Below are 21,890 nucleotides of genomic sequence, written 5' to 3' on the forward strand. Positions count from 1 at the left end.
GAGGGGATGGACCCTTGCATAACCACTCGCTCATCTAAACTACCCGCCTGCGATTCCCGGCCCCGCTCTTGCCGCAAGATGCTTCTCCTTCCATTTCTGCTGCTTGAGCTACTCGTGCCCGTTGTGTTGGGATGGCAGGTTCCATTCCTCCATTCCTCGCGGCAGTCGGAGCTGCTCCGTGTAGCAATCATCGGTTCGTTCCGCCCTTCCCCAGCTGCATTCATTCCCTCTGACTGGTTGCATACATAGGCGCCGGAGCAGCCGGCTCTTCATCCGCCTACCACCTCCGTAAATTCCACAAAGAATCAGGTCTCTCCCCCGACTCCCTCGCGATCACAATCTATGAGAAATCCGACCATGTCGGCGGCCGCAGCACAACCGTAAACGTCCTCGATGACCCCAATGAGCCCGTCGAGTTAGGTCCGTGCACTTGGTGGTTGCATCCCTTATTGTATGCTGACGTGAGTCTACGGGTAGGCGCCTCGATCTTCGTACGGTTGAATGAGATATTGTATAATGCTACTCGCGAGTTTAAACTCCGCACTACAGACAGCGAACCGGTCCTCGCAACTCTGCCCGACACCCTCGCAATCTGGGATGGTGCCAGCTTCGTGTATATGCAGTCTGATGCGGATTCGGAGAAATGGACATGGGCGAAGCTGGTGTGGAAGTATGGTGTCCGTGCCTTATGGAACACGAAAAAGGCTCGGGATAATGTCGTAAAGGGTTTCCAGGGGATGTATGCCCCCCCGTATTTCCCTTTCTCCAACCTCACCTCCACCGTCCACGCTCTCGAACTCGACGAAGCCACCGGGACTACGGGTGCAGAGTTTCTGAGAAACCACGGAATTGAACCAGAGAAGACGGGGAGTTTCGGACATGATCTGATTCAGGCTTCGACAAGGGTTAATTATGCGCAGAATTTGGGTGAGCTACATGGGCTCGCTACGATGGTTTGTATGGCGACGGAGGGGGCGATGAGTGTCGTTGGTGGGAATTGGCGAATATTCGATGAGATGGTACGAGCCTCTCGAGCAGACCTTAAGCTGGGAGTGGAAGTGGAGAGGGTGCAGAGGAGGAAGGATTGGTTAGGGGGAGGAGCAAAGTGGATTGTTACGGATCAACAAGGCGGAGAAGGCATTTATGACCACGTCATCCTCGCCGCGCCCTACGCACAATCCAACATCTCCATCCTCCCCCCACCACCCGAGGGTGCGATTCCCGAGATCGAGTATGTCAGGTTACACGTCACACTGGTCGCCACGACCGCCTCAGCCCTTGATCCCGCCTTTTTCGGGATGGATGAGAAAGCGGAGATGCCGACGATGTTACTCACCACCACCGGAGAAAATGGGTCGGAGCCGGGATTTAACTCCATCTCTGTAGTCCGCTCCCTGCTCTCCCGCAATCTCCACGTTTGGAAAATCTTCTCGCCCTCCCCTCCCTCCCACGACTTCCTCTCCTCCATCTTCGGCACGTCCGCCCAATTTCCCTGGATTTACCGGAAAGAGTTCGACGCGTACCCTAAGTTACGCCCGAGGGTGGAGTTTGCGAGGATCGAGTTGGTGGAGGGGGAGGGGATGTGGTTTACGAATGGGATGGAGGGATTTGTTAGTACGATGGAGACAGAGGCTTTGATGGGGATGAATGTGGCGGGGTTGGTTATGCGGAGGGAGGAGAATATGAGGAAGGGGAAGGAGGTGTAATGATACCCATAGCCAGAGACTTAGGGATACATGTATGGATAGTGGATGGGAATACGACTGTTCCCCACGAGCTTGGTGTTGAGAATGTCGATCCGGACGTCATGACAACTTCGAATTTCCCACGCCGGGCTGGAGCGATTTACGTCAATGACGTTAGCGCGCAACCTTAAAGTGCCCCACCTTAAATACCTCCCAGCTCAGCTCTGCAATTGCACTTGATCCTCAACTCCAATTCACCAAGATGCACTTCTCAATCGATAAAATCAAAGATAAAGTCAAGGATAAGCTCGGGCGCAATGATGCCCCTGTTGTGAATGACTACGAGAACTGGATGGGTGGGATCATGGAGAAGATCGGTAGCAAGAGGATCATTGACATCGCAATGGTAAAGCTGTTGTTATCGTGGCTGAGTCAATTGCTAACGGCGGTTTTACAGCCGGGTACGCATGATAGTGCAATGCATGGGGATAACATGGGTCATTCGCTTGGTTTGGACGCCGAGAAGCCAGGTACGTCCCTATTTGATCTCCCACTCTCTACCTCACAAAACGAGATATTCTGACATGGGCGTGCTTGTAGTGATTGATATCTGGACCCGCCTAACCTCCGTCCCCCTCGCTGGCCAAATTGCCGGTAACGTCACAACCGACATCATCAAACGCTGGTCCCAAACCCAATCCCATTCCCTCCCAAACCAACTCAGCCTCGGAATGAGATACCTGGATTTGAGGGTGTGTTGGCATGCCGTGGATCAGAGCTTTCGGTTAACGCATACGGTTATGACGAAGACGAGGGTGGAGGAGGAGTTGGCAGAGGTTAGGGCGTGGGTTGAGGCACACCCAAGCGAGGTTGTCATCATTGATTTTCAGCACTTCTACGGTAGTGTCCTCGCCTACTTCACCGACGCGTACATCGGTTTGAGTGCTGACTCGAGAACGCTACAGGACTCGGCGAACCCGAACACCAAGCCTTCCACACTATGCTAACCCAAACCCTGGGTCCCCATCTCGCCCCCCGCTCCCTCATCTCCTCCCCAATCCGCGACTACATCGCCGCTAACACTCGTATCATCGTTCTCTACGGCGACGACCCGCCCATTCCCTCAACCGGCGAACGTCCTCAAGGCGCGGACGCGATTAAGGCTCAGTATGAGGATGTCTGGCCGCGTGAGGGGAGGATCGATAGTTTGTGGGTGAATGAAAGGACGAGTGAGGGGTTGGTTACGGCGTTGGATGGAGTTGTCAATAGAAGGCCGGCTGCGGCTGATGATCCGGCGAATAACGATAGGTTTTGGGTGTTGCAGGGGTATGATCAGAGTATGACGTTTCGCACAAACTGTGACGGCTAATACGTGAACATAGTGTGATGACTGCCTCCGCGGACGATATCAAAGCCCGTCCTGACCATACGCTGAAGGAGTTTGGTGCTGAGAGCTGTAATGCAGCGGTTCATGCCAAGTTCAGACAACTCCTTAATGATGATTCCGGGGACGACCGCAGGAGGGCCTGGGTGAGTTGAACTTCTCATGGGAAAGTATTGGGAGATCCAAATGTTAACGCGTGTGAACAGATTATGATCGTGGACTTTCCTGACATCCCGAACTTGGATTGGGTGAAGGACATCATTGCGTGGAATGAGAGGAACAGTTTCTAAACGGTGATCGCTGAGAGATTATGGCCGGGTGCACAGTTATGGATGATGCATATGGCAAGAGAGGTACAATTATGAGGCGAAGTAAATGACTTTCTTGGACGGACAACATACGTTTATACCATATAGCCACAGTCAATACTACATTTCAAGGGCTCTCTTCATCCCAAACAAAAAAGTACTCTCGGATATCCTTACGGTAATAGCAACCGCTGAAAGGTCGGATGCTGCTGCCAAGAGATTTTGAAAGTTTGTAGTTTATATTCCTAGGAAATCGGTAGCCAGCGTAGAATATTGTACGATGGACGTAAAGTCGGCGGAATAGTATGTACGGGAGAATGCATGCTTCCATGGCCGTTTTGGTGAGGGACTCCGATTGGCGCAACCCCGCACCCCACACAAATGCAACGACGACGACGGCGAGCATGGAGGAGGCAGTGAAGACAATTCCATCAAACTATCAACCAGGAAGATAGCGAAATGTCTACTGGTATGTTCAGCATTTTGTTCTGTATCTGATCAAGCTGACCCAGCTGTACAGATCAGCTTATCCTCTACCATTATCCCCCCTCCCCATGGGCCCAAAAGATCACCAATTTCCTTGCTGTTTCTGGCACCTCGTACACAGAATGTAAGCAACCTATGGTCATGCCACGTTCGGACCTATCGTTGCTTGGGATCAGTTATCGCCGGATCCCGTTGATTGCGGTCGGGAAAGATGTGTACTGCGATACGAGGTTGATCCTGGATCGGTTGGTTGGGGGGATGGGACAAGTCCCTGTCGAGGGTGTTAAGGACTTGGACAGGTGGAGGGCTAATGCCGGCTTGGCTCGCGGCTTGGAGTTTTGGAGTGGGGTGCGTTTCTGAACGAGCCATTCATGTCACTGCAATCGTTGGCTAATTCTAAGAGGTGTACAGACCAAGATTTTCCCGATCGCACCGCTGACTTTTCCTCCCTCCTTCCCTATCTTCAAGAACAAGCAGTTCTTGAAAGATCGGGAGGCCTTTTCAGGGCGCTCGTGGCAGCCGGAGCATTTGGCCAAGGTTCGTCCGGGTGCGCTGGCGGAGTTTAAGGCGTATGTGGACATTATCGAAAATGAGGTGCTTGCAGATGGACGTGACTGGGTGCTGGGAACAGAGAACTGCGGGATGGGTGATGTTCAGTTGAGCTGGGTGGTTGATTGGGTAATCAATGGGTTGGGCGCGACGAAGGGGTTGATCGACCAGGATACGCACCCGAAGACTTGTGCGTGGTTGTCGCGATTCAGGAAGGCCGTTACGGACGGTACTGCGACTATCAAGCGCACCTCGATTAAAGGCGAGGAAGCTAAAGCCAAGATTTTGGCGTCCAACACATTCGCGGATGTTCAACACGACAAAAATGATCCGCAGCTTGGCGATTGCGTTGGACAGGACGTCAGTGTCGTGCCAGAGGATACTGGAAGGTCTCATCCTCAGGTTGGAAAGTTGGTTGCTGCTAACTCAGGAGAGGTTGTGGTAGAGGTGCAGGTCCCTAGTGGTGAGGGGGCAATCAGGGTGCACTTTCCGAGGATTGGGTTTAGGGTTGTGAAGGGTGGAAAGGACGCCAAGTTGTGAGGTTCCTGTGGCTATGTTTTGACAACCTGAGGCAGGATAGGACAATATCGCTAGTGTATGAATATTACCTGTCGTTTATTTCTTGACAGTGTGCATCCGCGTCAACGGATCGGTGTCCCGCCATGAATGCAGTGGTTTATTAGGAATGTGGACTGCAGGCATCGTTCAAACCACAGCTTCACTCAGCTGCTAGGCGTCTCTCACAGTCCAGAAACTTACGCTGGGTGAGTTATATTACTGATTTCTGTGAGAAAAGCGTTCCGACTCCCACGGTATACTCCGGCCGCGCCTGCATTTTTGACTGAGTCACGCAAGACGGAGCCGTGGTTCAGTTGGCAGCGCGCCGGTGGGGGACATAGAGCCGCAAGTTCGAGTCGCGCACACAACCGCAAATTTACCTCCTCTTCGCCACCAAATCCAACGACACCACAACGACGAAGGGCTCGGAAATCGACACGTCTCCAGGACGCGAATAATCAGTGAACACGTCTGATTGCTTGCACAGTTGACATTGTTGAGTAGCGGTGTCTACGTTACAGCACGCGCTAAGCCCAAAACGCGAAAACCATTGCCTTGAGCGCGAACAGAAGGGAGGACTTTCGTCAGGGCATTCGATATCTGTTTCGGCCAGCATATACCCCATCAAAACGTTGATTCTTAGTGTCAGCAATCATGGTCACCAAGGCCTGTAAGTGTGGGTCGACCGATTTCGAGGATGATCAACAACAGGGTACCAGCTATTGTAACAAGTGTGGTACCGTCATCTCTGAGAATGCGATCGTTGCGGAGGTTATGTTCGGAGAGTCGTCCTCTGGTGCGGCTATGGTTCAGGGTTCGTTTTTGGGTGCCAATGACACGCATTTCCGTGGGAGTGGTCGTTTCAGGAATAACAACAAAGAGCAGAACTTGGCAGCTCTGTTTGATCGGGTGCATCACAGGATGAGCGCTGTCGCATCTGCTATGGGTATCAGAGAAGGTGTCGTGATTGAGGCGATGAGGATCTACAAGGTTGCACATGCGCAGCAGTTTACGAAGGGTCGTCGATCGCAGTTAGTTGTTTCGGCATGTCTTTACCTTGCTTGTCGTATGGTAAACTCCGACAAGATGCTTATCGACTTCTCTGATCTGCTTCGCCTCAACGTTTTCGTTCTTGGTTCGGTCTTTTTGAAGCTTCTGAAGACGCTGCATTGGGACAAGAACCAGGTTGATGCGGCGAACCCGAACGGGAAGCAGTCTAACTTCTCCCTCAACGTCATCGACCCGTCCATCTACATCCACCGTTTCGTTTCCCAACTTGAATTTGGCACTGACACAACTAAGGTTGCCACTGATGCCACTCGACTGGTCAAGCGTATGGGGCGAGACTGGATTCACCAAGGTCGTCGTCCGGCGGGTATCTGTGGTGCGTGTATTTTCATGGCGGCAAAGATGAACAACTACCGACGTTCCATTCGTGAAATCGTCCACATCGTTAAAGTTGCAGACGTCACCATCGAGCAACGTCTTCGCGAATTCAAGGAGACCGCTTCAGCAAACTTGACGGTCGAAGAGTTCAGGAACGTTGATATTGAAAGTCAGCATGACCCTCCAAGTTTCCTGAAGGACAAAAAGAAGAAGAGAAAGCGTTCACAGAAAATGGGAGACGAAGAAGGGCTGAGGGAGAGAGGTAGCGAGGAGAGGAGCATATCCCCGGAGACCGAGCGCGAGCGCGGAGTTTCTGAGACGCCGGTGCCTGTCGCGAAGAAGGTTCGTCGTGGACGCAAGGGATCCGCTTCTGCTGCGGAACTTGCTTCGCTCATTGAGAGGAATTTGCCGAGCCCGCCTGTGACGCAGAAGGCGACTCCTGCTGCTGCGGCTGTGACCCCGCCCTCGACTGCGGAGGCAGAGAAGACTGGGGAAGGAGGGAAACCTGCCGAAGGCGGCGAGTCCAGTGAAAATGCCACTGGAGAGGAAAACGAGAACGCGCTTACCAAGGAGCTTGTTGGGTTGTTGGGTGGTAAGGATATGGAAGATGCCATCCGTGGTCTCAACGCAGAGGAAGCGCCGGCTCAAGATGAGAACCTTTCGGACCTCGAAGGCCTTGACGACGATGATGAGATTGCCGGCAACGTCCTTGATGAGAATAACCCTGCCCACAAGCAACTCATCGATTATAAGACCCAAGTTTGGACGGCGAATAACTTGGACTGGCTCAAAGCCCAGAAGGAGAAGCAGTTGCGTCGTGAAGCCGACGAAAAAGCCGGTGTTAAGAAGGCAAAAAGGAAGCCGAGGAAGAAGGAGCCACCTCGGGATTCGAGCAATGCTATGGGAGCGAGTCCGGCGGAGAGTATCATCGAGATGGCGAAGCAGAAGCCGGCCATGAGTAAGAACATTAATTACAACGCGCTTCAGTCGTTGTTTTCGGTCGGCGAAGACGATGATTACGGCATGTAATAATGTTGTTGAAAAGAGTTGTAGCGAGAAGATGAGAAACGTGAGAAGGGTTATTGTGAAGATTATACATGTTTAGGGTCGCTGCTGTCTACTGTAACAAGGAAGCAGGCCTCCCTTGTGAAAAGACGGGCGTGGTACGGCTGAGACAAGGCGTTATATTGTTATTCCTCGATTATTGGATATCGTGCTCGGAATATCACCTTCAACGAAATTCTTTGCTTAACGTCACCGCACGGCAATTGATTGTCGAATTCGTTTTAGCGCGTGTAACGTAGACACATTCATTTGGGAGTCATTCGAAGCGAAATCTTTACGACAACAACATTGCAAGAAATCTTCCGCGGTTTATTATACGCTCAAACCTAGGCTCGTGCTTTCGCCTTTACAGTAACGTCAGCTATGCGACGGACACTTGCGCTCTTCCAGCAAGCACTCAAATCCTCGTCTTCCCTTCCAGAACGAACCCGGCCATTACTCGAGCACTTAACACCCCCTCGACGGCCACTGAAAGGAACAGGGACAAACACTGTATCGCAGGCCCTAAAATGGGCTACTCCTCCGCGGAACGTCCTTTTGGTTAACAAAGATGATGACAGAGTACGGAATTCATTAGTGACACTTGCACAGTACGTGTAACATCTGAAGGTGGTCTGGTGCATTGTTAACAGTGCGAATAGACACCTACATGATACATATCCAGGCGTCAACATCCTCCTAGAACCTTCAGCTTCAGAAACATTACGACAAGCACTACCATATGCCTACACATTCGAGAATATCAGTGACCTACATCGAACTTGCGATGCCGTGATCACGCTGGGAGGTGATGGTACGATTTTACATGCTGCCTCACTCTTCAGCACAACGAAGGTTCCGCCAATATTGTCGTTCAGCCTGGGAACACTCGGATTCTTGCTTCCGTTCAACTTCCGTGATTTCAGAGAAGCGTGGGAGGATATGTACCATGGTCGAGCACGAGTGCTCCGACGAATGAGAATTGGATGCCGGGCCTTTACGTCCACTGGCATTCCTATTACTCGAGGTGTGTTTGGCGAAGGAGGGGCGGGCATGATTCAGCAAGCTATGAACGAGGTCAATCTACATCGTGGTAGAGAGCCTCATCTAACACTGCTGGAGATCTATGCGGACAACAAATTTGTCACAGAGGCCGTCGCAGACGGACTTATCGTGGCAACACCAACCGGAAGCACGGCATATAACCTGTCAGCTGGTGGACCAATTGTGCATCCAGGTGTGGACGCCCTCATGCTGACCCCGATCTGCCCGCGGAGTTTATCTTTCCGACCCATGATCTTTCCGACATCAACACGTCTACAACTACGGCTTTCTGAAAAATCAAGGGGTGCAGCGGAAGTAAGCATGGATGGTCGGATGGCATGTGTTCTCAACCAAGGAGAATATCTGGAGATTGGTGTGGGTGACGGCTTAGGCATTGCACACAAGGAGGGTGAAGAAAGTGAGGACCGTGGTGGGATTCTGTGTGTGGGTAGAGGAGAAGACGATGGATGGGTGCAGGACGTGAACGAGCTGTTACGATGGAACCAGAGTTTCCAAGGGAGAACTTTGGCACATGGAAACGGAGAGTAGATTGTCATCAAGAATAAAGTAATGATGCCTCAAGCAATGCGATCAACACCAGACCGGTCATTCAGTTTTTCACTCCTATCTTACATTCACATCATCGAACATAGCGACCCACCACATATCCTGATCGGATCCACTGATGATCTCTTTGATGAGTTCAGAACAGCCTGGACAGTCATGATCACGACCTTGAAGTCACCTTCCTGCTCGGCGAAAAATGACCTGCACATGAACGACCACCTCTTGATCGCCTTCAAGTCCAACTCAGCCGCATCGTTCTTCGGCTTACCCCTGTAATAAGGCTTGAAAGCATCCCAAGGAATGAAAATCACTTGCTCCTCCTTAGAGTCATGTGCCAGGAAAGTATACTCGTACGACACTGTGCTTTCGTCGCGTCCATCTGGCCTCTTAGCAGGCAGATCTGTCTTGATAACCAGCGTGTACCGCTTTCCATCACCTCTTGCAAGGATTAATTCAATCCCGTCATATGGCGAGACGTCCCAAGTCTTGTCTGTAGAAGTCGTGCGCTGGGACGCAAAGCCAGCACCTCCAAGAGTTTGCGTATCCAGGTGACCGCGGAAAGTGGCTTTGATCAGGTCGCTCGATGGCTCAAGGTAAGACTGTACAAACGTGTCAGTACACAAACCAATTAAGATCGAAGGAATTTACCTGGGAGCTACCTCCGCGCACCCGATCATCGGACGCAGTCCATTCCTCGGTCCTCCAAGCCCTCGGCGGGCCAAACAAAGGCAGGCGTTTTGGTGCTGATGACTGCATGGCAAAAGTTCTAGTGGTACGGATGACCTGCTCGCGAATCGTATTGGTTGATCGGCCCAGGGTTGCACTTATCATGTCAAGGTCAAAATATTAGGTTATCGCCGTGCAGCTGGAACTTGAGGTCACCGCGCAGGTTTGAGTTTAAGAATATATTTGAATCCTAATGTATCTACTCGTACCTTCACCTAAAGGATGACTGGTATCTTCTTTGCCTCATTATTGTGGTGGTGGAGGTCCCTGATTGCCTTGGCTAGGCATGAAATATTGTGCAATGCCAGGGTATTGCGGTGGTGCCTCCCGTACTGGAGTCGAAGAACCTGAGTGCTGACCAGGTCCATACGAATATGGTATCGAGAAGTGTGGTGTTTGTTCCACGACTGGCGACTGGAGGACGGTAGGAATTGGCGAGCTCTCCGGTATTTGGGCAACTTTCTCCACCTTTCGAGATTTTGGTTTACCTAACGATGCTGCCTTTTGGAGGATCATGGCTCTGGTCACCTTGTTACTCTTGACTGGGGTCTTCACATCTGCCGCTTCAGGAGCGGGAGCCGACTGCGGCACAGACGGAGTCGCCGGCATGCTTGGTGAATTCGTTTGAGCTTGCATGCCCACAGTAACCTGGAAAGGCATACCCATCGTAGCTACGGGCGGGAACGCGGGGGAAGGCCTTGGTGTCATGATACTTGACAATGACATAGCATTAGCATGGCCAGGTGTAGGTGCGCTGGGCTGCTGCAATGGCAAGAAACGATGGATGAGTTGACTGTAAATGTCGATGATTCGGTCATCGAAGACATCAACGTCCTCATAGAAACCAGCGTTGAGCTTTTTGAGTTCAATGATGTCCTTCATGGCATCAAATTCCAACGACATGACCCCTGGGGTTGAATAGGCATTTTCAAGGGCCTGCGCAGCTTGATTGAAGATCTCAACCGTGCATGAATCTTGCAAGAGGGACGAGGGGACCGAGAAGTGGCATCGATGACGCAGGGCTTCGAGGTACTTCTCGCACAAGTAGTCCCAAACCTCCTTATGGTTTGTCATTGTTGCGGACCCTTTCCTGAGCTTCTTTGCAATGGCTCTCAGTGTATCAACATCGCCTGATTGACTTGCGTACTTGATGAGCAAAGCCGTATATCTTTGGTTGTAGACGTAATGTCGACCAGGTCTCTCAAACTCTGTGCGCCAAATTTTGCACACGGAACCCTTCTCGAACAAATGCTGAAGCTCAGTCTTGGCACCGATGGGGTTTTCCCCATACTCGCCATTAAGCTTCGCCCAAAGATAGACGGGACGGTGATGCCAATGCTTTTTATCAGCGTCCTTTATCGTCAACAAGCTTGCATACACTTGCTTGAAGAAAAGTCTGTAGGAGTTCACTTCGCCTTCGCCTGCAGTGATGGCGCCACGGTAACGTGTGTAGTCAAGATACTTCCAGCCGTCTTCGACCGATACGGTTTTCTTGATCCACACGTACTTAAATACCTGCGATATGAATTTGTAATGCGGATCGATAACGAGCTCCTGTGTGACCGGGCTTTTCTCCGGAGCTACCTGACACGCAATGACATATTGCTCCAGTACCAGCTCAGGTTGTTTACCCAAACGTGCAAGACACTTGCCAAGCATATAGGGCGCTCGCCAGTCCTGCGGGTTCAACTGTTTTGCAATGGAGAAACAATCCGCTGCAAGGCGTATGGGTGCCCTTTTACACATCTTCTTCTCAATGCGATTGATAGACCTGATGTCCGGAGCGCCCTGATTGACACTCGCTTCCTCAGAGTCGGCGACGGTGGGAGAGGGGTCCTGCCAATCCACGATGTCCACAATAAAAGCGGACATCCTGGTCGGTTCACGACTCGCGATGTAAAGCTGCTGGCCGAAATCCAGCATAAATTGCTGGAAATATCCCGGATCAACCGTCTGGCATCTCATTGAAGTGCTTCTAGCCATCATGTAACAGAGAATTGCTTTCTTCTGTAACTCCACGATCTCATCATATTTCTTCAGAATGTTATCGGCGGAGGTGGCCAGTTCATTGTCGCTGACGCCGGAATAGGTTTGTGCCAGTCCATACCACGAATCAAAACGGTCGGGATTGATTGACAAATCCAGCATGAAATAGCCTCGCGCCGCGATAAGGTCATCTGTAGGCTTCACCTGCGTCTGCTTGGCGCGCAAACGATGTTGCGTCATCAGCACTCGAGCTTGAAGTAGATAAAGTTCACGGACAGCTTCTTCATGTCGCATCGATACGACGGGCATGGTCGATAAAGCCAACGTTCCCTTCCTGCAGTCGGAGAACCACAGGGGATCGATTTTGCTTTCCAAATACCCACCGATGATTTGGTTGTTCACAGTGACAGCCGTGACTGCTGGAGGGAACGCCAACGCCTGGCAAATCTGTTCCAGAGCGGCCTTGATATCGTTTCGAACAATATATTCTCTCGTGCTAGTCGGCCTGATCGAGCTCATGATGAAGGGTGCAATTCGCAAGGCATCATTCCTTTCCAGCTTGCTGGGCTTCGCATGATGCTCGAACGCGTGAAAGTTGTCCATGCTCATGGTCATTTCATAACGACAATGCAGACACTGAAGGAACTCAAACCTGTCATCCGGCCTATCGAGCCGCAGAAGCTCCTGTTCGAGAAGTTGTAGAAACATGCCACCGGCCAATGAACAATAACTTCGGCTCCCCAACTCATCATGTAGAACCCGCAAAAGCGTGCTCAAAACGGGGTAAGCCTCAGCGTGAGCGAGTTCCAAATCCGGAATCGTGTTACTTGGCGACACCTTGCAGTTCAAAGCACGGTGAAGGAGGAAGTAGAGAAGGTTACATGATCTGACCAGCAGATCCCTCAAGCTGTCTCTGAACCTTCCAAATATTGCATCTCCGTGTTTTGGCAAAGCGCCACCATCCACAGCATCCTCGTATAATGCAAAGTGTAGCAACAACCGAAGCACGCATAACAAGGACCCAATGAACGCCGCCGTCTTCTCACCATCAAAATCCGCGACAATAGGGTTGTTATGTACGGTGTTAGACGCACGAGTGATAACATCCTGCACAACCCGCCAATTTCTCAAAAGCAAGAACCGCCTCTCAGTCTCAGCAGCCTTCTTAGCCGAATCCTTCTGCATCTCCTGCACCATCAACCCCAAACTCTCAAACATACATTCAAGTGCCTTCTCAGCCTGCAAATTCACCGAGTACGCCTCCTCCAACACCTTCCATAGATACAACCGAAACTCCAGGGAACTCGACTCCAAGAACTGGAAAATGAGCTGCATCTGATGATCCCCATCCGACGCTGCAGACGGCAACAATATCGCCTCTAATTCGCGGATGGACTCGGTAGAGTTCTTATCCCTCGACGTCTGGAAAATCCCAACGAAATAATCCATCGTTTCAAACTTCTGAATCTCAAGATTCGCTTTCGCAGCCGAAACTTTCGGTAACGAATGACAATTCGGCAGGACAACCTCGAACCCCTGTCCTTCAGCCTCGAGTGTAACTATGATATCCTCGTACCGTTTCAGGATATCACCATGCGGCGCACCCGCGACCTGCGCGAAAATGGTGCTAGCCCAGATGTATCGTAATTCAACCTCACGCCCAAGTCCAACCTCTGCTCGATCCGCTATCTCGACCTCCTCCAATAGATCCTGTACGAGACCACCCCACCTCACCAATGTATCCCTGCTAGTGAAGTCTGTGATAGGATTCTCCTTCTTCCTTCCTCTTTCCTCCTCCATAACCGCATCCAAATAAATCTCATACAACGTCTGTGCCCACGAGAGGGTCAATACATCCCTCCTCGACCCCTTCAGGAAATCTAAACAGTGTGTCTCGAGCGCGATGGCGACTTTTGTGACGACGTTCTTTAAACCGTGATCCCATCCATCGCGTTCGTAGGCACTTCGGACGCCTGCGTCGTGTTGGCGGGTGAGGGCACATAGCCAGGCAAGACAACACTCCACGACGGCCATCCCCTTCTCTTTGGCTTGCTCCATGAACCTCAACAAACCCTCCATATCCTCCGCACCGATCGCAGACCGTGGGGGATCAGCGGCAGCGAGGTCGAAAAGCGAAGTGTCGGATGCGGTCACGTCGGGTTTTTTGGCGGCGCCGGTCGCGGACCAAGCTCGTGCATCAGCTTCTGTCCATCCCTTCAATAGCTCACGGAACTCGTTGAGTGTCTTATCCGACGACGCGCCTGCCTGAACACCGATCTGCTCAGGCTCGCCCAAACTCATATCGATCCGCCCCAAAATCATATTCAACGAAATTACGAATTGGAGATCCTGTTCATACAGCGTCTGCATCCCCCCCGTCTCTTCCGCAGGTATGACAACACCCGTCCCACGCGCACGTTTACTCGCTCGTGTCGCAGCTGTAGCATCGACACTGGATCTCCTCTTCCGATCCGAGGAGCCTGGTTCATTCATGGTCGCTTCAGGGGATTCGTCTTTCGGTCGGACAACATCCGTATACGTCTCCATCGGCACCAACGACCGCCGCCTCGGCTGCTCAGGCGATCGCGACACAACGACATCCTCAACCTCCGTACTCAATATCGACGGCGCCATCTCGATCGAGACGCTCGGTGCTGGGATCGCGGAGTGGTAGGCCTCGAGGAGACGTTTACCCAGTTCCGCCCAAGTCTGCTTTTGTAGACGGACTTTGAGGGGGAAGGATTGTGTTGCGTGAAGGGTTTCGGCAAGGGGAGGTGGTGGGAGGGCTAGTTCTGTTGCTAGCCATGGGTGGGATTTGAAGACTTTGGTTGGTGGGGGTTTGATTTTGTTTGCTTTGAGGATGGAGAGGAGGGCGTCTCGCATATCGGCTGATCCGTCCTCTAAGGGATCGATTGCGCCGAGGAGGTCTAGAGCGGCGCTGATTCCTCCTGGACCGACTTTGAGGTCTTTGATTTCTTCCGCGTCTTGGTTGAGGTCCACACTGAATGCGAAATTGCTTTCCTGCGCGAATCTCTCCAATTTCGTCGAGCCCAGTGCAGCTGCCAATTCTGCGACACTTCTCCACACGCTTGGGTCTGTATCTTCGCATGACAACGCCGAGGTGAAATCCTCCAATGCTGATCGTAAGGTCTCCGCCCGCGTCTGATTTGGTAGAAAACTTGGATCTTTGGAGAGTCGCTCAAGCCGAAACGTCGCATAATTTTTCAACGCCAAAAATCGAAGAAGTAGCAGCGGCGGCAATGGCGGATCAACCTTTTTCTGCACCGGCAACGGTACCCCCGCATCCCTCCCCTCCTCCACATCACTTTCCTCCTCATCGTTCAACTCATGAACAACCTCCTCCTCTTCCCAAACGTCAATCAACTCCTCCTGAACGAGATCACTCTGGATAACCTGCGCATACAGCCTCTCCGCCAACGCAAAATTCCCAGCTTGTTGGGCTGCGAGGGCGGATTGGTATGTCTTGAGCGCATTCTCGATGAGGACTTCGTGTGTGGACTTTTCAGCCTCGATTTGTGGTTCCTCGTTGATGGCAGTGAATCTGACCATCGTCCATTCACGGTGACGATCACGAAGCCGTTCGACCTTCGATCAGCTGCTGGGTTGATTTCGACGCGTCGTATGTATGGGGAAGCACTGGGTATACGTGGATGTACGTGCCCTGCCTAATGCGATACCTGAATGAAGCTGTGGTTGGGAAATCCGAGAGAGGGAAAGTCAACGTTACACACCTCGACCCGCCCCCCCTCTATCAGAAATGTCGATCCGCACTCAATCACCCTTGCGTGTGCTCCGCAACTTCGAGATCGCTCAAGCTAGTTCTGTCAGATCATATGCAACACTCGGCAAGATCGACCCAGTGAAGATCCCCGCCTCGGAAGTCGCAGGATCCGGAAGACGATCCAAAGCAATTGTATTCCAAGACGACGGCCGAAAGAAATGGTCAGAACTCGGCTCCGGCCAAAAACTCACCCGCGCAACCCTAACAACCGGATCCCTCGGCATCATCGTCTTTGGCGCAGTCCTCCTTGGAACCATCACCTACTTTTTCGCGGAACATGTGTTGATGCCGACCTCTGAGACCAGAATATTCGGGAGGGCGTTTGATAGGGTTAGAGAGGATGAGGAAGTTAAGAGGGCTGTTGGGGAGGGGATGAGTGCGTATGGGGAGAGTCAGGGAACGAGATTGAGGCGGAATGCGCCGGTTGCATCGAAGAGATATACTGACGATAAGGGACTTGACCATATGATCATGAGGTTTTATGTCCAGGGTGAGTTGGGACAGGGTGAGGTGAATCTCGCGATGACGAAGGTAAGATTGGCTCAGTCTTGAAATTCTTGTGAGAGGAAACTGATGCTTGGCGGTCTTACAGAAAACTGAGGAGGATGAGTTTGTGTATAAGTATCTGTTTGTTGATACCCCGGGAGATGGGTTGCCGTCGAAGAGGATTTGGTTGGAGAGGGACCAGCAGAAGAAGGCTTCGACGAAGAGGAGTTGGCTTGGGTTCTCCCGGGCGTGAAGCACTCGGTAGATGGCGTATGATGGGCTACGTTAAAGGCGTATTGGTTCTGCATGTTCGTATGGGATGTGAAAAGATAGGGAAAGGGTAGGAAAGGGTCATCGAACGTGAGAAGCTTAAGCTCGGGGAACCTGGAAAAGGTGACCTGATGCAGGCCACAGCTGCCGCGGCAGAAAACGAGCTCGAGGATACGAAGAGGTTCAGAAGCAAAAAGACATGAGGAGGTCGAGCATAGCATAGCCTGAATTGATATTTCCAAGCGTGAGGCTCCCAAAGCTACCGTTTCCCCGGGTATGCACGCCGGCGCACTCCGCACTCCCCCGCTTTCAACTCCACCAAGACAATCCCCAAAACCGCTGGGTCCAAATCCAGACAAATGTAGCGATCCGTCATTCACCTGACCATACCGTTGATCCAAGAGTCTACACCACAACTTGAAGCGCAATGTTGAGAAGAGTAGCATCCTCGACAACCAAGCTTCTACAGCAACTGTCTCTACGGTCAACAGCCATGCCAATCCCCCGACCCTTCTCATCCTCTTCCACCTCGAAAGCTCCAGTCGGGCTAAACCTCCCCTTCCCAACCCCCACCGACAACAAAGTCCGAATCGTCGAGGTCTCTCCCCGCGACGGCCTCCAAAACGAGAAATCCCTCGTCCCAACCGACATCAAATGCGAACTCATCGACCGGCTCCGCGAAACCGGCGTGAAAAATATCGAAGTGACTTCGTTTGTGTCCCCGAAGTGGGTCCCGCAGATGTCCGATGCCGGCGCAATTATGTCACATGTTCGTGGGTTCCAGAGTGGCAGTGAGGATAGGGGGATAGAGTATTCTGTGCTGGCGCCGAATCAGAAGGGGTTGGATGCGGCGCTCGCGTCGGGTGTGAAGGAGATTGCTATTTTTGGGAGTGCGTCTGAAGGGTTTTCGAAGCAGAATATCAACTGCACCATCGATGAGAGTTTACAGAGGTTCAGGGGGATGTGCGAAAAGGCGTTGAAGCAGGGTGTTAGGGTGAGGGGGTATATCAGTAACATGTGTGCGTGTCCGATCGATGGATTGGTGGATCCGAAGAGTGTGGTGAGGATGACGAAGGAGATGTTGGAGATGGGGTGTTATGAAGTCAGTGTTGCTGATACGACAGGTGTGGCCTCGTGACTCTGCCAGTTGAAACATTTCTGACATCACGACCCATACAGGCGTTGCGACTCCGGATCAAGTTCATCGTACGCTTTCGGCTATCTTGGATGCAGGCGTCCCGGCAAACAAGCTCGCAGCACACTTCCACGACACATACGGCACCGCGGTCCCAAACGTCCTTGTCGCCCTGTCCCTCGGTATCCGAACCTTCGATTCTTCCGTTTCCGGTCTCGGTGGGTGTCCCTACGCCAAGGGCGCAAAAGGGAATGTCGCGACTGAAGACGTTCTATACCTTCTGCACGGCATGGGTTGGGAAACGGGGATTGATTTGCAGAAGATGAGTGAGATTGGGACGTGGGTTAGTGAGAAGTTGGGGAGGGAAAATGGAAGTCGGGCTGGGAAGGCTATTGCGAGTATGTTGGCGCAGAAGAAGGCGAAGGGGGAGGTTAAGGCTGAGGGGATTAGGGAGGCCTTGAAGGAGAAGAGGGAAGCCAAGTTGTGATTTTTTAACAAATATTTGATCGCTGAACTTACCTTAACGAAAATGACATTCAAGAGAAAAGTCGAGAATCTTGCTCTCCAGGGTATCGCGCTGCGAGTTGACGTGCCCAAGGATGCGGGCGGCTTCATTTGGCCGGCACCACTGCAACCAGAGCTGCAGATCGTGAACCGCACGAGTCAAAGAAAGTCTGACCGCACTCTAAAGAACCCAACCTCCCTTATCGCCAGCAGGACTCGGCGACAACAATCCACCAGCATACACCCCAGCTTCTCCCTCTACCTTTGACGTTCAGAGGAGTCCGGTTATTCGGTGGCAAAGGTCACGTCATTGTTCCTCTCGGTTCCAGGAAGAGGCGGCCCGTCTGCTTTGTCAGCACCTACGGTTCAGGCAACAATAGTTATTGATACACGACAGTACAACGACAGTAAAGGAGTTAGTTTACAGCATACATGGGCCAAGCTTCGAGCTCCCAGAACGCACAGCGCAGCGGACGCGATGCAGCATCGCGACAACAACAGGATACGAACACAACAGGCGGCGCGTCAGATATGACGCCACGAAACAGTTTACGGAGGAGTAACTCTGGCTCACTATCTTCGGAACAAACACCGAGGCAGAGAAGACGGTTGGATGAGGTTGCGGATGCGTTGATGAGGGAAGTTGGTGCGGAAGCATCGGCGGAGTTGAATGCTGCGCATGCACAAAGGAGAAGGTCGTTAAGGTCGAGTTTAATTAATTTGTCGCCGTTTAGGAGGAATTCTGGGTCGCCGAATGCATCACGGGGACCGTCGAGGACCTCGAGTTCGTCGTCGTTGTCGTTATCTGGGTCTGGGAATGGTGGTTCGAGTCTGCGGACTTCATTGCCGCAGAACCAAAGACGTCCGCGTCCGCGATCGATGTTTTCGCTTAGTCGTCGTTCGTCGATGAGTCCCTCCGTCACCCTCGATTCCTTCTCGGATCGTAGTACGATCTCATCCGATCCAGAGGCATTGGAATCCAGTTATTTCGGGTCTATGGCGGACGAGGGAAGTCCCTTGGTGCAAACGCCGTTGTCTGAGAGTGGACCATCTGCTGCGTCCTCGACACATGACCTCGGGTTGAGGCCACCGAGGTCGCTTATGAGGCATTCAATGTCTTCGGGGAATATATTGCCGATGATCTCGGAAGGGAACAGTGGACAGGGTACGACTACGCAATCTCGTCCAGCTACAGGTGATAGGTCGACGCCTCCTACGCCTACGACACCCTCGAGGCGTTTGTCTCGGTTCATGCCTAGGTCTATCTCATTGGGCTCGCTGGGTGGTTCGTCGAATGCGAATTCGGAGGCTGTTGCTCCTGAGGCGGTACAGACGGCTGAAGATGTTGCACAGCGCCTGAGTAGGACGACGAGGAATGCACTTGCTCTCTTCCGTCGCAGTGAGTCTTCGAACTCTTTGAGTAGGCCGGGGACTGGTGATAGCCAGGACACCGTCAACGGTAATCCGAACGCAGTCCCCTCCCTTGCCGACCTCGAGCGCAACTTCACCGGCCCACGGCCCGGCGAGGATCAGGCAGCTATGTTGTCCCGTCTTTTGTCCGTCGCGGCAGCGGCCACTGCAGCATCTTTGGTGGGTAACAATGACCAGGCATGGGCTGGTGGTCATGATGTTGCGGGTAATAACTCTACGGCTGAGGATGGGAGTTTCCAGGGATTTTTGCAGGCTTTGAGGGGTGGACGGTTGGCTGCGGCGTTGAGGAATGGAGGGAGTGAGTTGGGTTCTACTCCTTCAGCCGGAGCTGAAGCAGCGGGCAATGCCGGCGGTGAAGATGCGCAGGCGGGTGCGGGTGCTGCGGCCGGTGCGGCACCTACTGCGAATGGGGATCTTCCACCGTTGAACTTCTTCCGCATGTTCAGGTTCAACAACGCAAACAACGCCGAGCGAGCGCCTGATCAACCGCGTACAGTCCCAGTCATCATCGTCGGCATCCGCTCCGTGCCGCCTCGTGACGCGAACGGGAATATTCAGGAACAAGGACAGCAAGTACCCATGCCATTCTTCGACGCTTTGGCAAACCTGGCACCAACGCACCAACATCATCCTCATCTTCACCCGACAGCACAACAGCCGCAGGGTCCAGTGCCGTTTGACCCGGCGAATGCGGATTCGGCAGAAACGGCGAGCTTGATGGAGCCTACGCCTATCAATCCTGCTGAACAGACACTGCCGCAGCCGGCTGCTCCGGAGGGTATGGAGACTACTGCACCTTTGCATCCTGGGCGTAGACCATTGCCGCAAGAGCCGCTTCCAGGAGGTATCGAGCCCACTGCACCCTTGAGCCCGAGACGCAGGATGTCGGCGCCGCAGCTGGGCGCAGGTGTAGCTCCTCCTATTATGAGGCCTTTGGATCCTGGGGCTTTGCGCGGTACTCGCGACGGTGATCGGAACGCTCATGTGCCGCCGGTTGACGGAGCAGCTCCTCCAAATGCAACAAGATCCTGGATTATCTATGTTCTCGGTGGTGCGTACCCGGACAACCACCCAATCCTCACCACGCCTAGTTTGTTTACGGAGAACCCCACGTATGAGGACATGATGCTTCTGTCGTCCATGATTGGCCCGGCTAAGCCGCCGACTGCCACTACGGAAGACATCGCGGACGCTGGCGGTATCTGTGTCATTGGTGATGATGCGATTGTGGCAGATGGAGACAGGTGTTTGGTGTGCTTGTCGGACTTCGCGCCGAATGAGGTGTGTAGGAAGTTGACCAAGTGCGGGCATTTGTTCCATAAGGAGTGTATTGATCAATGGCTTACTACTGGACGGAACTCGTGTCCGCTGTGCAGAGAGCAGGGTGTCAAGGAGAAGCATGCCGAAGCCCCTGCTCCTGCTCCGGAAGCGGGTGCAGCCGAAGCACCATCGGTGCCAGATGCGGTGGCTCAGGAATAAGTTATTTGTTGAAACGGGAAGGGAAATACAGGGCTGGGATTCGAAGATGGATATCGACGGAAGGGAAGGTTGTACGTTATTGCATGGTTACGGGGATAATAGCACACATTGTCATTGGTTTTTTGGACTTACTTTTGTTGAGGTATATTAGCGTTGTTTGGCATGGATATCGTTATGTGATAGCTATAGACGAGGATCGGAACAGAGCTTTTCTTTTTTCCAGATTTATGGATCTGTCGTTGTTCTCGAATTATTCGTTAACATAGTCCTGATTAAATTTGCAGCTGCACGGCCCCTGACTGAAGTCCGGAGTTCGAGATTTTGAAAAGTCGACTGTGTACGGTATCAACAGCACCCATATATCGCCTGTCATGTCGTTGCGGTCGTCGGTAAAATGCCTGATTAGGTCATCACGACCATTCTCTACCTCCGCCATCTCCCAGATGCCGCGTCGCATTGACCCCGATTCCCATGAGGGCAGAATTCTCCCCAAGCCTTTAGAGAGGATCCCAGAGCCTGAGACGGACCCAAATCACCCTCTTTGGGGATTCTTTAGGGATAAGAAGGCGTTGCCGTATCCCGAAGATGAGAAGCTTGCAGGTACGCCAGACATGGTTGATTACGGAAGACTGTGTTAACCGTGATGCGCACAGGACGAGGATGGACGATTTTCGAGCTGCGAAGCAAGTCGTTCGAGGATCTGCATACGTTGTGGTACGTTTGCTTGAAGGAGCTTAACATCATGGCAACACAGATGGCCGAAAGGAGGAGACTTATGGTTGCCCACCAAGTGTCAGCGCACAAGGAGAGACGGAATGCTGTCAGGAAGACTATGCAAGGTATCAAGTTTACCCTGTCGGAGCGTGTTATCGCGTATGAGCACGCAAGGGAGTTGGCAATCGCGGAGGGTACAATCACGGCTGAGGATTTGGCTGCTATCGAGGCGCAGAAGAAGAAGGAGGAGGATGAGAAGAACGCGCAATTGGCTGCGGCTAAGGAGGAGCACAAGGAGCCGAAGAACAGGAGACTTGAGCGGAAGAAGAGAAGAATCATGCGTGCT

General features: G+C 52.4%; 11 protein-coding genes across 11 annotated transcripts; 9 read left to right on the forward strand and 2 right to left on the reverse strand.

The window, feature by feature from the left end:
* Positions 1–78: 78 nt before the first annotated feature.
* Positions 79–1,706, forward strand: SAICODRAFT_8885 (FAD/NAD(P)-binding domain-containing protein; the record flags this gene model as incomplete). The annotated part of the gene is made up of 3 exons (XM_019171589.1): positions 79–193; positions 250–420; positions 478–1,706. The coding sequence occupies 3 exons, from the start codon at positions 79–81 to the stop codon at positions 1,704–1,706; spliced, it is 1,515 nt and encodes a 504-aa protein (XP_019022700.1).
* Positions 1,707–1,947: 241 nt separating this feature from the next.
* Positions 1,948–3,359, forward strand: SAICODRAFT_26676 (PLC-like phosphodiesterase; the record flags this gene model as incomplete). Its single annotated transcript, XM_019166960.1, has 7 exons — positions 1,948–2,091; positions 2,143–2,215; positions 2,286–2,437; positions 2,462–2,621; positions 2,651–3,011; positions 3,068–3,215; positions 3,276–3,359. The coding sequence occupies 7 exons, from the start codon at positions 1,948–1,950 to the stop codon at positions 3,357–3,359; spliced, it is 1,122 nt and encodes a 373-aa protein (XP_019022701.1).
* Positions 3,360–3,771: 412 nt separating this feature from the next.
* On the forward strand, positions 3,772–5,006 carry SAICODRAFT_72538 (uncharacterized protein). Its single transcript, XM_019170777.1, has 3 exons — positions 3,772–3,846; positions 3,898–4,211; positions 4,275–5,006. Exons 1-3 carry the CDS (start codon positions 3,837–3,839, stop codon positions 4,950–4,952), a joined length of 1,002 nt encoding a protein of 333 aa, XP_019022702.1. The 5' UTR covers positions 3,772–3,836; the 3' UTR covers positions 4,953–5,006.
* A 353-nt stretch (positions 5,007–5,359) lies between these two features.
* On the forward strand, positions 5,360–7,451 carry SAICODRAFT_66876 (cyclin-like protein). The gene is made up of 2 exons (XM_019170274.1): positions 5,360–6,711; positions 6,871–7,451. Exons 1-2 carry the CDS (start codon positions 5,625–5,627, stop codon positions 7,383–7,385), a joined length of 1,602 nt encoding a protein of 533 aa, XP_019022703.1. The 5' UTR covers positions 5,360–5,624; the 3' UTR covers positions 7,386–7,451.
* A 333-nt stretch (positions 7,452–7,784) lies between these two features.
* Positions 7,785–8,993, forward strand: SAICODRAFT_26679 (ATP-NAD kinase; the record flags this gene model as incomplete). Its single annotated transcript, XM_019166961.1, has 2 exons — positions 7,785–8,011; positions 8,054–8,993. The coding sequence occupies 2 exons, from the start codon at positions 7,785–7,787 to the stop codon at positions 8,991–8,993; spliced, it is 1,167 nt and encodes a 388-aa protein (XP_019022704.1).
* Positions 8,994–9,079: 86 nt separating this feature from the next.
* SAICODRAFT_59666 (NADH:ubiquinone oxidoreductase complex I intermediate-associated protein 30) lies at positions 9,080–9,767 on the reverse strand (the record flags this gene model as incomplete). The annotated part of the gene is made up of 2 exons (XM_019169695.1): positions 9,080–9,610; positions 9,660–9,767. 2 exons carry the CDS (start codon positions 9,765–9,767, stop codon positions 9,080–9,082), a joined length of 639 nt encoding a protein of 212 aa, XP_019022705.1.
* Positions 9,768–9,983: 216 nt separating this feature from the next.
* On the reverse strand, positions 9,984–15,293 carry SAICODRAFT_8890 (uncharacterized protein; the record flags this gene model as incomplete). Its single annotated transcript, XM_019171593.1, has 1 exon — positions 9,984–15,293. One exon carries the CDS (start codon positions 15,291–15,293, stop codon positions 9,984–9,986), a length of 5,310 nt encoding a protein of 1,769 aa, XP_019022706.1.
* A 208-nt stretch (positions 15,294–15,501) lies between these two features.
* SAICODRAFT_8891 (TIM21-domain-containing protein) lies at positions 15,502–16,264 on the forward strand (the record flags this gene model as incomplete). Its single annotated transcript, XM_019171594.1, has 2 exons — positions 15,502–16,056; positions 16,118–16,264. The coding sequence occupies 2 exons, from the start codon at positions 15,502–15,504 to the stop codon at positions 16,262–16,264; spliced, it is 702 nt and encodes a 233-aa protein (XP_019022707.1).
* A 510-nt stretch (positions 16,265–16,774) lies between these two features.
* On the forward strand, positions 16,775–17,903 carry SAICODRAFT_36319 (uncharacterized protein; the record flags this gene model as incomplete). The annotated part of the gene is made up of 3 exons (XM_019168490.1): positions 16,775–17,405; positions 17,461–17,804; positions 17,871–17,903. The coding sequence occupies 3 exons, from the start codon at positions 16,775–16,777 to the stop codon at positions 17,901–17,903; spliced, it is 1,008 nt and encodes a 335-aa protein (XP_019022708.1).
* A 2,566-nt stretch (positions 17,904–20,469) lies between these two features.
* SAICODRAFT_31231 (uncharacterized protein) lies at positions 20,470–20,996 on the forward strand. The gene has a single exon (XM_019167873.1). The coding sequence runs from the start codon at positions 20,477–20,479 to the stop codon at positions 20,828–20,830; it is 354 nt and encodes a 117-aa protein (XP_019022709.1). The 5' UTR covers positions 20,470–20,476; the 3' UTR covers positions 20,831–20,996.
* Positions 20,997–21,169: 173 nt separating this feature from the next.
* On the forward strand, positions 21,170–21,750 carry SAICODRAFT_83030 (MRP-L47-domain-containing protein; the record flags this gene model as incomplete). Its single annotated transcript, XM_019171290.1, has 2 exons — positions 21,170–21,430; positions 21,484–21,750. Coding segments are annotated over exons 1-2 (495 nt in total), but the record flags the coding sequence as incomplete, so codon positions are not given.
* Between the last annotated feature and the right edge of the window lie 140 nt (positions 21,751–21,890).

Source organism: Saitoella complicata (genome assembly GCF_001661265.1).
Source record: "Saitoella complicata NRRL Y-17804 unplaced genomic scaffold SAICOscaffold_19, whole genome shotgun sequence".
Classification (NCBI taxonomy): domain Eukaryota; kingdom Fungi; phylum Ascomycota; class Saitoellomycetes; order Saitoellales; family Saitoellaceae; genus Saitoella; species Saitoella complicata.

Bases quoted from the DNA above. Each gene is read 5' to 3' on its own strand.
- SAICODRAFT_72538 (XM_019170777.1), top strand. The intron at 4,212-4,274 runs GTGCGTTTCTGA...AGAGGTGTACAG, and splicing joins GCTTGGAGTTTTGGAGTGGG to ACCAAGATTTTCCCGATCGC.
- SAICODRAFT_66876 (XM_019170274.1), top strand. From the start codon at position 5,625: ATGGTCACCAAGGCCTGTAAGTGTGGGTCGACCGATTTCGAGGATGAT. The intron at 6,712-6,870 runs GCAAGGGATCCG...AACCTGCCGAAG, and splicing joins GAAGAAGGTTCGTCGTGGAC to GCGGCGAGTCCAGTGAAAAT.
- SAICODRAFT_31231 (XM_019167873.1), top strand. From the start codon at position 20,477: ATGCTTCTGTCGTCCATGATTGGCCCGGCTAAGCCGCCGACTGCCACT.